General features: G+C 33.6%; 1 protein-coding gene and 1 long non-coding RNA gene across 3 annotated transcripts; both read right to left on the minus strand.

Moving 5' to 3' along the window:
- Positions 1–1504: 1504 nt before the first annotated feature.
- On the minus strand, positions 1505–7496 carry LOC115964112 (protein DYAD-like). 2 transcript variants are annotated; one of them, XM_031083438.1, is made up of 8 exons: positions 7305–7496; positions 3616–3984; positions 3157–3537; positions 3014–3062; positions 2844–2927; positions 2356–2699; positions 2153–2270; positions 1505–2059 (listed from the first exon to the last, which is right to left on the minus strand). In XM_031083438.1, the coding sequence occupies exons 2-8, from the start codon at positions 3909–3911 to the stop codon at positions 1934–1936; spliced, it is 1398 nt and encodes a 465-aa protein (XP_030939298.1). In that variant the 5' UTR covers positions 3912–3984; positions 7305–7496; the 3' UTR covers positions 1505–1933. The 2 variants fall into 2 exon arrangements, with proteins under 2 accessions (XP_030939298.1, XP_030939299.1); XM_031083439.1 differs by having other exon boundaries at positions 3616–3996.
- Positions 7497–11052: 3556 nt separating this feature from the next.
- LOC115966089 lies at positions 11053–12585 on the minus strand. Its single transcript, XR_004086306.1, has 3 exons — positions 12289–12585; positions 11643–11767; positions 11053–11186 (listed from the first exon to the last, which is right to left on the minus strand). It is a non-coding gene; the product is annotated as an uncharacterized LOC115966089 (long non-coding RNA).
- Positions 12586–14456: the final 1871 nt, after the last annotated feature.

The raw sequence follows: 14456 nt of genomic DNA on the forward strand, positions 1-14456 counted from the left end.
CATCACAAATCCAACTCAAAATCAACCCAACAGAAAACCAATTCAAATAGCCCAAATCAACCCCAAACCCACATTGATGTTGCCGTCGCCGCTGTCATGGAGGCTTTGGTGGAGTGCTGGCCGCTGCCATGAGTGAGAAAGTGAAGATACAGATCTCAGATTTGTCTAAAAATGTTGAAAATGGATTAGGATTGACATGGGCTTGTGTTGAAGTGAAGTTTGGAGGTTTGTTTATGGGGTTTTCTGGTGAAGAAAGAGGGGAGGAAGAAGAAAAATTGACCAGTTAAGAAGAGGGAAGAAAGAAGAAAAAGAAAAGAAGGGGAAAAAAAAAAAATTGACCGTGTGAGAGAGTAAAGTGTGTTTTGATGTGAATTGTTAGAAATAATTTTATATATATATATATATATATATATAGAATGATTATTTAAATAAAAGAGGGTGTAAAATAGATAAACTAATACGGGTGATTTGTAAAAATGATAGTATAAAATAAAAATAATAATTTTTTTTTTTTGTAAAATGAACTGAAAATTTTAGAAGCACAGATGCAATTCCTCTAATACCCTTTCATTCTTTATATATATATATATATATATATATATATATATATATATATATATATATATTTAAAGCAGAGACCAGTCTCCATTTATGCATGCGTCGCTTCAAGAAATGATTTTCATTTAGGTGACCTATGACACTCCAACAATTCGTATTCGACCATCCCTTCAACAATGAGTAACAACAATTTTCATCGAAACATATATACATTATTAGTTTTTGGCCAATTTGGTGCTTAAAAATGAAGTTTACTTATAGTCTCTCACATTGAAACCTCACGTTATACATATACTTTCATTACGTGGGATCAATTTACACCAATTGGACAAAGGCCTTCATCGTGTGGGAAATTGGCATCAACAATTCAGCCCGGTTAGGCTTGAATCACCATATGCGAATGGTTCTGATAGAATTAAACGGCTTTCATCTAACGTGCTTGGTTTCAAGAGTCAAGAGGCAAGTCAATACCAAATATTCAACGCCAATTGCAAAAATTGTGCTATAGTCCTGATCAAACAATTCATTGTGCTTAGAAAAATTAACAATTTCTGGTCACTCGCAGAGTGGTCTCATTAGTTTCTATTCGTCTAATGAGAACGTCCCAGTTGTTGGGTCTTCAATTCAGTAAGAATTTTACAGATGGCAAAAACAGAAAGGTTTTACTGTCAAGGCCACAGAGAAGGTTCCTACCACATCGGGGTTAAACAATGAGGCTTATACGACCATCCACAACAAAACATTATCACATACCACATAATTATACCTTAGCCTTCATCATTGGATTGTGTCGTGTAATACACAGTTGCCTCTAATGAACTTCCAGCTGCATCTCCACATGCTTCCAGTATGTGTAACAACCAATTCCCTGCCCTCTCATCATTATCATCATGATTTTAGTCTATCATCAATCTATCATAAGTCATAACTCATCCATGCCAAGATGCTTTCACAACTATGAATACTGTCAAATAAATATATTTATATATCTTCACATCAACGAAGAAGAAAATAAATAAGCAAGGCCAACAGGTCATTAATCCCAGTAGAAAAGGCAGATTCCTATAAAAGGTCTAAACCATCCAACAATGGAACCAACTGCTTCCTATGCCTATCTCTATTAAAAGGCAAAATATCAACAATTTACACCACATAATTAAGTCACGGTTGTTGACAAAGTCGCTCATTAAATTAGGTTGACTGATCTTGCAGGTTAGATATGGAACCTACTGGTTTAAAGGTTGAAATTTGGGGGGGTCACGCATTTGACTTGTAATTTCTGTACAAGACCTAAATCCTACTAGTTTAAAAGGTATCTATGCTTCTCCAGGACACGGAGCTAAACACTGACATCCTATGCTATGATTTCCATCTCTTAACAGCTGAAGGGCAGGAGAAAATCTATTTGATTTGATGCCTGCATACAACTCACAGAATTTGAAATCTGCTCCAGCTGCTGCTCCATCTTATCCTTCCACTTAAATAGCTCCATAATCATTTCCTGTCAGAAAAGGTAAAAATGTAAAACCTCTATGGAGTTGACATATGAATTTAGGTATCAAACTATCCTATACTTATCTGCTTTTCAACATACCTGAAATGGAAGTAATGAGTTATCAATGTCCGACTTTGAATTGGCAGTAGCAGAAGAATCTGGGGTCACATTAGCATGATCTTCCTCTTGCTTCTTGGTCACCAGCTCTGACACATCTCTATTTTGATGCAAAAAATGGAGGGCACAAGTAAGATCAACCAATACAAATTTCTTATAAAATTAGAGTTACCTAGTACAATTACCTTTCCATTTTGGCCATTTCTTCCTTAACTGGCTCTAAATCTCCAGCACAGACAGGGTCCTCAGATGAGCTATTACCAGGCATCATCTGAGGTGGTATGGCTGAGTAGGGAATTTGCAACTGCTTATCATTAAACAGATCTGTGCTCTCATAAAAAGGTACAAGTTCATTCCCCTGGATATTATCTAAGTTACTGCCCTCAAGCCAATCTTCCCATCTTTCAGAATTAGGAGGACTGAAGGTAGTGTCTTGCTTTGATGCCTGTGCGCTGCTCAAAGAATTTTTAATTTCCATCAGCTGCTGCTCAACTTGAGCTTTCCATGCTATCAATTCCTCATGCATCCCCTGTCAACAAACAAAATCCGATGGAGCTTCACTGAGCTGAATTTACAAAAACATGTCCTACTGGTCTAAGAGCAAACAAGATTCCATCCTATCATTTCTATTTATCAAATTCTCAGAAGCTGAAAGATGGATGGTAGTGTATACCTTCATTCCCACCAAAGACTTTGTAATCTCCTTCAGGCGTTCATCAACAGTAGCTTTATATTTCAACAGATCCTTGTGCATCAGCTGTCAATAAAATATCCAAATTGGGGCTTCATAAATCAATATTAAAAATAGTAGATTATATTATAAGTGAGATGTTCAAAATTCACCTCCGCGTGATCTTGCTCTTGATTCTTGGATACCAGCTCCTGCATATCTCTGTTTATGCATAAGAACAATTTTAAGGGCAATCCTAATAGCAATGACAATGATTTCCCTTTTATGATTAAAATTTTAAGTTCCAAATCACTACCTTCTCAGTTTGACCATTTCTGTTTTAAGCAGCATCAGTTCCCCAGCAGAAACAGTGTCTTGGGAAGGGCCATTACCTGCCCTCATATCTGGTGGAACCCAGTAAGGATCCTGCCACCCAGCCTCCCGCCGAATATTAACCAGTTCAGCACTCTCTAGCCAATACTCCATTATTCCATTAGGGCTGAAGCACCGCCGGAACCGCTCAGTCCCATCTGGTGACACTTTACCGTCAATGTGCTTCAGTAAGTGGTCTAGCAGTCCTGTGTCACCAACGCATTTACGAGCGGCAGTTCTTAGAGCTGGACGGGAAATTGGGTTCCTAAAGGTTGCTCCTTCAGCCTTCAAGACCTCAAACATATATTTCTCTGCCAGTTTGTACCTGCATGACACATACTCCAATCACCGTATTAGACTGACATAAACACCAATTGTTGGGGCAATAATAAATGGTTTTCACCTCTCAGCAGACCATCTTTCTACACGGTTGATCTTCCTTAGATTACGGTTACTTTGAATACTACTGCCTTGGCTTTCCTCCACACGTAATGCTGCTTTCATCTCTATAAGTTGACTACGGCCCAATCGCTTTCTCTTCCGAATTTCTGGAATCACCAGAGGTTCAGCTTTAATAACTGCTTTAACATCATCCTTTGAATCTACTTCTTCAACTATGCTTGATGAAAGTTGAGGTGTTTTTTCTCCACGTACACTGATGCACGCAACCTGCATGCGACCAGCCTGCGCATGCGCCATCTCGGTGTCTTTTAGCTAATATTAATCCAGCTCTTCTTAAAGGCTCCACTCAGTTTTCCAGAAATGTTATGTACTGCAAAAGCAACTGCAACATGAGAGAATGCTCAAATACCTCAGTTGTGCATTTTCTGACCAAAAATGAAGCTTTATGTTAATTGCATATTAACTTTAGAGCAAAAATGTATCACATGGTTACACTAAAAAAATGAATCCCCTTGATAAAATCATCAAATGTTGAACACTTGCACAACATGACATAAGAAAGGGAGAGGTGGTGGTCATTCTTTATTAAAACAAAATCCCTTAGTCTGACGACAGTACTCAAATCCCAAAAGCATCCTTCTTTTTGTTACCCTATACATACAACAATCTGTGATAGAAATTTCTCCAGATGATCTCTCTCTTTTCTTTTACAAAAGAAAAAGTGTTTTCGTTTTTTGATAAGAATGTGGTATCTTTGCAAAAAAAAAAAAAATATATATATATATATATATCAATATATATATATAAGCACTCACCATCATTCTTTGATAAACGGTAAAAAAAATTTTCAAAGTAACCAATAAATGGGAAGAAACCAAATCAGATTGTAGATAATCAAATTTCGTTTTTCCTTTTTAGGTGGCATATGTGATAGGAAACCACGGGATAACTCAATAAATAAACGCTTGTTAGCTACCAGGACACTGAAGTAAGTTGATAATATGATATTTGAAGTAATTCAGAAAACCTATCTCTAGCCCTCCTCTACCATGAATATATCCCTGCAATTAATTAAAAGGATTAAAACACAGTAGTTCATGTCTAGAGTTGAAATTGGCAAAGAAAGAATGTGACTCAATGAATTAACATCTCCTCAAAATAAGGAGCATTCAGCTTTTATTTAATCTCTCTCTTTGCTTTCAATCCATGCCTTAGAAATTATTATTAGATTCAAAACCTATTCCTCCCAGCAACAATTCTGCATCTATTGGCTATCTAAACTCGAGTTTTTTAGGTGCTCCTAAATGACCAAATTTGGCTCCTATACTTGAACTTTCCTTTTATAAGGTTAAAATCATCTTATTTTCTTTTTTTACCAGAGTCCCTAGTCATGATGACAATTTTTTAAAGACATCTTATTGCACTCTTGTAGTTAAGAATATAACCAAATACAATTTTTTTTTATCAGTAATAATGCTTCATTGAAAAAAATGAAATCATACAAGGAACCAAAGCACACAGACAGTGTACTACCAGCATTACAACTAAACTATGATGCATGGAAACTACAATTATCAAGCAAAATCCGCCAACAAATTAAAAGTACAAACACCAGAAGCATTTGTCCACTAATCAAATACAAAGTTCAGTAACCATATGCATAATGCAAAATTCATCAAAAATCTTAAGCTGAAGCAAAAGCTCCTGTAAAAATCATCTGTGAAAACTAAAAAATTCAGCAAAAACCACAAAAGCCCAAAGCATTAAGTAAAATTGGCAAACAAGATCAATCTAATAGTAGTAACAAAATAGAAGAGAGTAATTGAGCCAGATTAAGAAGCATATTAATGCCATGTACAATATATACATTGAACTCCAAAGAAAATAGCCAAACCTATCAGATACATAAATTAATTTCCATATTTTAACAAATCATAAAATTCCATCTAAATACTACACATTAATAGTTAAACAGGCACAGAGCTCGTAGAACAAGACAAGAAGAATAAAAACATGCTTGGGAATGGTCCTCTTGTGACTCATATTCCTCAAGTTATATGCCTTTTCCTATTAGCAAAATCTTCAGCAATAAAAATTATAAAAACTTTGAAACAACTAAAACCACAAATAGTCCATCTAGGATTGAAAATTAAAATTCATTTCTTTTGTTTTCATATCATGTTTGCTGATGAGAGTATTAAAAATTATAAAATTAGATTTATACCCAAAACTTATTAAGCTTGTTTGCGACTTAGTTCAGGTTCTCTCAATTTTCCATCTTTCAATACAGAGAGGGAACTGCCAAAAATATATATAAGGGAAGAATTGGGGTCGATTGTCAATGAGGAGGTTAGGAGTACCATGGATGTAGCTCATAGAAAAGTATTAGGGCCAGATGGGAGAGATTTCCCGTAGAGAATGGTGCTTGGGTGAGGTTTTGGCATGTGGGGAGACAATTATTGAAAGAGATGAACCCAAAATTGTACGACATTGCAACTAGCAAGGATGCCTCAATTAACTCTTACTTGGAGATAAAGCACTGGAGTCAATTGAATCTATGTTTGCTATCTTGTACTGCAATATCTCAAGTAGCAAACATCTTAATCACATGAGCTGAAGATTGAATAGTGATAATAAATTTCATCTTTGGTCACATTATGAGGCTTTCAAGGGCCCATGAGATGTGATGTTTCCATGAAATGCATCTGGTGGTGCAAAGGCTCTAAAAAACAATGTCTTTCTTCATGTATAAAACAAAATGAGGAAAGATTCCAATAGGTGACAATCTCATTAAGAGAGAAATCACTTTGGTAAATTGGTAGTGGTAAGACTGAGGACCATTTGTTGTTGCATTGCAACAATGCAAATGAATTGTGGGCTTTTGGAGTCCATTGGGTAATATATCCAAGAGTGGTTTTGTGCTCTAGTCTATGGTAAGAGGAATTGGTTTGGTAAACCTTATATGTATATATATCCTGTGATAGAACTCCTCTTTAATAAAACTTATTACTTTCTAGCTAAAACAATATAAAATTTATTACTTATCAAAAAAATAGATAAATAACCAGTGTACATTCTTGGCATGATAGTCACTCCACAAGAACAAAGTTCTTGTGGGGTGGGGGCCAAGGGCCGCTGTTCAAGCCTCCAAACTCACACATATACACTTGGATTAAGTTAGAGTAAAATTTCTATCTTGAATATATATAGATATAGATAAATAAATAATAAGACTCAAACTTTTATATTTTCCTTTGTATTTCATAGGTTTTTCATCAGCCAAACAGAACCATAAGAACAAACCAAGCAAGCTAAGCGGGAAAAAAAAAAAAGAAGCATTGAAATTCGTATTTAAAAACCATAACGAGCCATTTATATAGCATAAGAAAATAAGAAAACGAACCAGAGTCCAAGAACAACAGAAACCCCAAAACAGAAACAACAACAAAGAAAAAAGAAAAAACAAATTTAGGGGTTTACAAAACCCTAAAACACAAATGGGTCCTAACCTTAAAGTCCTCAACATTGAAAACCAACCCGTAAAAACCCAAAATTCAGATACAAATCTACAATCTTGCTACTCACATAACACTAAAACAAATAAACCTCCCCAAAAATCAGAAAAAAAAAAAAAAAAAAAAAAAAAAAAAAAAAAAAAAAAAAGACCTAGAGAGAGAGAGAGAGAAATACCTCAGGGTTTGAAGCATTAGAACGCAGCGTTTTGAATTGTTAAAGAAAAAAAGAGAAATGGGTGTTTTGGATTTTGGAGAAGAAGAAGAAGATGAAAGGAGAGAGAAGAGAGAGAGAGAGAGAGAGAGAGTGATGAGGGTTTTAGGGAGAGGCCGACACTGTGTCTGTCTCTCTCACTCTCACTCAGTGTAAAAATGTGTAAAGCCTAATAAAATATAAAAGTAATTTCTTCAAAATCAAAAAATAAATTAATTAATTAAATACCGCTTTCCTAAACCCTAACCGCCAAAATCTCTAAAACCCTTTGGCCTTTACATTTACAAAAATAAATAAATAATAATATATTGTATTTACGTCAAATACTTAATAATAATTTAATATTAATAATAAGCGAAGACTATTGTGTTTAGAAACCGCTTATTTGTTAAAAATTAAAAACTTATTACTGAAAAATTTTTAATTGTATGAATAGTACGTAGAACCCAAAAATGCATTGGTATACGTATTTTTGTGTTTTTAGCTGGATCATAAACAGTGGCGTGGGACCTAGCCAAAAACGCAAACGCTGGTATCCAAACTCATGCTTAGGCTGGATTTGGGAAGCGCGTCTTGTGTTTCCCAGACTTAGCTTTTTTTTAGTGGATCTCATGCACTATTTACTAGACCTACATGTACTTTTTTTCAAAAAAACAATTTTAAAATTAGGTTTCACAGCACTATTCACATATTTAAAAATTATTTTGTTACAATGATTTCAATTTTCAGTTTTTAATAATAAGCAATATCTAAACAAACTCTTAGTTTATGATGCTATTGCTATTGCTATTGCTATTCCTACGTGGGAGTGGGAGTGGGAACAATCTAATAATAATAAAAATACTCTTTTCCTCCGGCCAAATTGTGCCATTGTGGCCCAACAAAAAAAGAGGAAAAAGCCCATGGTTGTTTGATCATGTGAAAAGAGTGAGAAAACTCATTTTATCACAGACACACCCTGACCTGACCCTGACCAGGCGTATCTATTTCCATGCAAATGTATGATTTTCTGCAATCATGAATAATCTTAGGTCTTACATTTTAATGATGATATAAAATTTTAACAACTCAATTTCGGCCTATGGGTACCACATGCCTTTTTTTCTTTTTTTCCTTTTAATTTTAAGAGTCACAATTCTTGAGATTTTCCAAATGATGACAAGCTTATTTTATTATTATGAAAAGAAGTACGTAATTTTGTACACTCTGTTGTTACTCGTTACCTTCTAAACTCGAGTCGAGGGAGTGATAAGGTTTATCCTAATCTCATTTCAAAAACACAACATTAGAAAACGATAAGCTTTTTAAATGGAAATACATACCTTTTTTTTAACAAGTTGCTGGCAAATCATTTCCAAGATAAGATACATCTAAACCTGAATTCTACACATATTTATCTTAAAGAATCCTGTGAATCACTATATATGGTATATCAAATTTGTAAAAAACCATTTTCTCCACAAAAAAAAAAATGTAAAAAACCAAATAAAGTTAAGCAATTTAATATGAATGATTATATATAACTAACTAGTCGCTAACCCATGCGATGCACGGGCTAGTTAAATAAAAAGATAATTAAGAAACCACATGGGAAAAAAAAAATTATTAATCTATTGTCAAAGGGTCAAATGACAGTGTGGAAAACATTTCATAAATAACTTATAGCTCTATATTAAAACTAAAAGTAAAGTTTCAATCATTCTCTTTCTATAAAACATTATTGAAACTATATGTGGTTTACCTCAGTTTCAAATAGAAATTACTTGAAGAAACAACTATTTTGAATCATTATCTGAAAAATGAGTGACATAAAAAACTAAAATAAGATGAAATTCCTCAAACATATTTCAGCATCAATGTCCAAGTTGAGCTTTATGTATAGCAACCAATTAGTCACTCCAATTGAAAGCACAATGTTTGAAAGAATCTGCCAAGTATCATATTCACTTACAATTTTCATCCACCTCCCTAAATCACTAAACTATACATCTAACTACCTTAACTTCAATATTGAATACAAAGACAGAGCCAAAATGTCTCATAAGAAAATGCATACAATAAAGAGCCTTGAAGCCAATAATGGAAACCTGATAGAGCCAAGTCTTTTAGCAGCTCATAGCCCAATCCATTAGCCCCTACTTCTAACACTTTCGCATATTTTGCAAGATCCTCACTCAATTCTCAGCTACCACCAATTAAAACAAAAACCTTAAAAGTTTTAACATATTTGAATAAGGATAAAACCCAAGAAGATTGAAGCTGAAAATTGATGAGAAAGAGTAGTACCATGTGGGGGTACCTTGTCTGCCGATTAAGTCCATGAAATACAAGAAAAAGAACTGCACCCATAAAAGTTGAACGAAAAGTAAAGACCCAAATATTATAAACTGAAGAAAATAAAAATTACTTTAAGAAAGTGAGTGAATTTGAAGGAAATTTTAAAAGCAACATTGCCTTCACATAACCAAGTATATGCTTTGAAGAGCATCCCAAAAAATAAAAACCAATACCTGAAAGGCCAGAGACAACCTTCACAGCCTTCTGCTTTGATCTATCATCACATAATCTTAAAATTTACACAGTCTATTTAAGACTTAAAGATTCCATTTGTGGCACTATGAGATGATAGCCTACCTTAATAAATAAAAATAGAATTGGTAAAGCAAATAATACCTTCATAGATTTCATCCCATCCAGTGTAGTAATGATGTCCATTTTTCTTTTCAAATCCAAGGTTTTTGTTCTCTAAAGATTTCATTGCATCTTCCATCTCTCCAACTTCTCTTTTATGGTTATTGTCTTTGCTACCTAATGAATTAAAAGAATATAATCAAAATATTTAGTCAAAAACCATGTTATATGTACAAAAATTTTGTGGGTCAGTCTTGATGGTAAGCTCAGCAAAGCATTTGTACATTTGCAATAGAATCAGAACCTTCGAATACATAAATAATTGTCACCAATAACATCTACTTATGGGAAGCATCATGTGTGCTTGACCCCTCAAGCCTCTAGGTTGGACAGGTGAGTAGTATTTGCTTAGTACCTTCCTCCCTCCCATCCTTCAACTATTAAAACCAAGAAAATTTTCAAAATCCAACACCTAATTGTAATGTGTAAGACACAAATAAACACAAAATCATAAGAAACAATTTGTCAGCAATCTCCATCATTTAATCAAACAAAACACACCCATTCAGCTTATTTTTACCAGTCAGCATTTGATACCAAATACCCTTTTTTTTACAAAGAAAAGAGTTCAATAGTGATACACATTGTGATTTCTTAGAATGCGCCAACAATTATGAACAATGGCATGATAACAAAGTCAATGTTTGGTACATGTTTAGTCATATAATATACAAACGAATAAAAGAATTGAAAGTCAAAGATTTCAAGTTTTGCATATCTACTCTTTGATTCATTGTGATTGTTTTGGTTCTCATTAAAATTATAAAATATGCAGATTGAAGTGGCTTTTCATTCTTCTTCTCATAGTCATGCTCCAGTTCCTCCCAACACATAGACACCTAATAATTAGATAAAACATATATAAAAATATGCTAAAGCTCCAAAGATTGGTCATTTGGTTGCATTCAGATAAAATAATAATAATAATAATAATAACGGAAGAGAGAACAAACAATCTGTGCAAGAGTATAAAACTAAAAGAGAAGAAAAACAATATGTCCAATACTAGAACAATCTCATATACATAATATTCGACTCCATGCTTCATCCAGTTGTGTCAGATTAACAATTAATACAGTAATCTCTTCATCAGTATTAAAGGGGACTGGTTTGACAGTAGTGAAGGGTCTCCCATAGATCTCTCTCCAACTCTCTCTGCACAACACATATTCATTACCAAAAAAAAAAATGAAAACTATAACAAAACAGAAGGGCCTAAAACAAAATTGGAACAGAAAATTAATAATTCCATTGAAATTGTAATTCCAAAAACATACTTTCAAGAAGCTAAACTGCATAAAACACACAACCAACATAATATATGTTCAAATGAAAATCCCAAACTAAAATAAAGCACAATCTTCTAGTCATTTGATTTAGATTTAGAAAGCAAGTATTCTATTGCAATGATCATTATAACTTATTCAACAGATTTTAACACCTTTAAATTTAAAGCAACAAAATTAAACAACAATTAATTTGCATTTGTCAAATGGCTACACTACAATATTCAAGCTCCAACAACAAATTTTAACAATGATCAAGTAAACCATTAAATAAACAAATAAACAAATAAAAAAAAAACTAAAACACATAGGTTTGCCAGCATACCCCCTAACCCAAATTCCTCTTCCAATACCAATACCAAAAAACCCTTTCAATTATTTCTCTGCCTTTTCTGCTTCTTGGTGTTGTAGATGTCTTCAATCATGCTCTGCTTTTTCTCATCATTCAACCTTAATTAAAACCAACAACCCAAATAGTATTAATAATTGATGAAAGTTTTTAAATAATAATAACTTCTATAAATCAAAAGTCCTAAATTACAAAAATTTTAAAATAAGAATATAGTTCCTGTAATCTAGATTCAGTGTGTGAATACTCAACAAAGCAACCATAATATACATAACCATAGAAAAGAAAACTCAGTTCTCACACGACACAACAACAATAGCCAATAATAATAACAACAACAAAAATTTCAATAATACAAAGCCTAGAATAGCCAATACTATTTCTAAATTTAAGCTTGATTGGAATACAAAACGTGATGGTGCTACGAAAACAATTAGTATTCAAGTGGGTTGTGCCTGGAAACATAAATTTTTTATAAAAAAAATTACCAAAATTGCAAATGGGTGTGTGATTTTGGAACTTGATAAACGAAGAGGCTGAGAAAAGAAGGGTGTGGGATCTGAAAATTTAAAGCAATGCAAAGCAAGATTAATAACAAAATCAAAAACCAAACCTAACATACCATATCGTCTCCCTAACGGCCAGATGATTCGCAGCGTTCATCTAGAATCGGACTCCCCCAGATCTCGAATTTCTATAAGTTATAGGAAAGAAGTTCAGCAGTGACTTTAACTTTAGGCAATCGCAGATCTTCAGAATCGTTTTTTGCTTTTGGGTTGTGGGTTTGATATGGTCTGATTATGGTGGTTTGTGTGTTGCGGTTGTTGTGGGTGGTGGAGGTGCTGCTGCCTACTGAGTTGTGGTGGTTGTGGGTGAAACGGGAAAGGAGAAGGGGAACGGGAGAAATAGGGTCTGAGGAAGGAGATCTCGTTGGTTTGTGGGTATGGTGGGACTGTTTTGACTGAGGAAGGAGAAGGCAGAGATTGGGTTTTGTGTTTATCGGGTTTTAAAAGTTTTATGTTGCATGAAAAGTTTTTTTTTTTTATGTTTTTTTTTTAAATATGCTGACATGGAAAATTGTGAGAGTTTCAAAAACTTCGGTTTTATATATATATATATATATAGATGAAGAGTTGACAATTAAAAAGCAACTTTTGAAAAGTCACTAATGTTGGGACACAGCTCTCTAAAATGTTACCAATGCTATCACTACTAGCCGTTAGGGACTCTAAGAGACTCGTTTCCCTTTTTATTTTCTACATAAAATACACTTTCTATAACTGTATTGCTCGAGTGAGAATGCAACATCACTTGAGGGAATTATTTAGTCTGTGACTTAAGTTTTAGACAACTGAAAAACACAATATGTTTAACCTAATTTATTAGCCAAGTTGTTACTTAGGTTAATTATTCAGATCTAGGTTAAACAATCATCACATGTAACAAATACAGCGGAAAAGTAAATAGCACAAGATGTGATGACCTAGAAAAACCAATGAAACAACTCGTTTCAAGGTAAAAAAAAATGTGAGGGGAACTATCTCAAGAGAACAATCCACTATATCAAGTTGAGATTTACAATTAAGAATACCAATTCGTAGTAAATCTAACACAGTTACCAAACTAGACTCTGAACTTCACAGACTTCCTTGATCTGGATCTGTTCTCACATGAACCACCTGTTCATGCCTTGATCTTCAGTACACTTGATAGCTGAAGGCTTGGCTACAACTTTACTTCACCAGTACTAGCAATATGGATTTGATCTCCAGTAGGTACTTGTAGAGTTAGAAGGTACAGAACCTCACAGATCTCATAGGAGTAACTCTCAAACTCTTAGAAGTATTGGATTCAAACTCTAAACAGTTCTCGAGCTATTGGGCTTTAATTAAAATTCTACATATCGCAATTCAATTAGTCAAGGCTTCTCTTCGATCGGTCGAGCTTGACAGATTTTCAATTCTTCTTTCAGCAGCTTGAATGTTCATGAATTTTGATTTGTATCAACTTGAGAAATGTCTAAAACACTTTAAAGACACTAAGATCTTATACTAGACATATTTTTGTTCTCAGTTTGCTAACATACAAAAAATTTAGTTCCTAAAAATTTATGCCTAAATATTTAGAACATAACAAGTTCATCTATCCCTTGCTTGTATCTTGCTCGAACGAAATTTAGACAAAAAATTCATGTCCTTTGCTCGTCACTCGCTCAAGTGAAACTCAATCTCACTTGAGCAATATTCTTAAACTCAGTTTTAATTTTAATTGGTTTTCATTCTTCTACATTTTAAGTAGGATATTCTCATATATTACAACATATATGTATATATACTTATATATTTACAACATAAAAGGCCCAAACGTTGCATCTAAAGCCGTGTATAACTACCTAATAGATAGTATCTATAAGGTCTCTTTCTTGTTTTTCATTCATAAATATGAGATTTGGTTCCATTAATTTTTTTTTTTTTTTTTTTAAAGTTTGAATGTAACTAAATTAATATACTTGAGGACTCCAATAATAAGTTGTGGTCATATTCAGTAGTGGGTCTTGTACGTCTTGTTTTTATTATGCTTGTGTCATTATCTAATATATGATATAGTGTAGCGTTTTAAATATGATACATTATGGGTGGCATTCACTATTTTTAGGTTCTAAAGACTTAGGTATTTATGTATTTAGAACTCTAATGTGTATTGTTGGCAAACCATGATCAAAACAATGTGTTTAGAAGTGTTTTAGTCTTGCTCAAAGTTGTATATTTTATGTAAAGTTGGAATGGAGCT

The sequence above is a fragment of the Quercus lobata genome, chromosome 10 (genome assembly GCF_001633185.2).
Source record: "Quercus lobata isolate SW786 chromosome 10, ValleyOak3.0 Primary Assembly, whole genome shotgun sequence".
In the NCBI taxonomy this organism is placed as follows: domain Eukaryota; kingdom Viridiplantae; phylum Streptophyta; class Magnoliopsida; order Fagales; family Fagaceae; genus Quercus; species Quercus lobata.

What these genes read in the sequence shown, in the direction of transcription:
- LOC115964112 (XM_031083438.1), bottom strand. Translation starts at nt 3,911, where the DNA reads ATGGCGCATGCGCAGGCTGGTCGCATGCAGGTTGCGTGCATCAGTGTA. An exon ending in AAGAGCAAGATCACGCGGAG is followed by an intron (nt 2,928 to 3,013) that starts GTGAATTTTGAA and finishes TTTTATTGACAG; the next exon opens with CTGATGCACAAGGATCTGTT. An exon ending in GAAATGGCCAAAATGGAAAG is followed by an intron (nt 2,271 to 2,355) that starts GTAATTGTACTA and finishes GCATCAAAATAG; the next exon opens with AGATGTGTCAGAGCTGGTGA.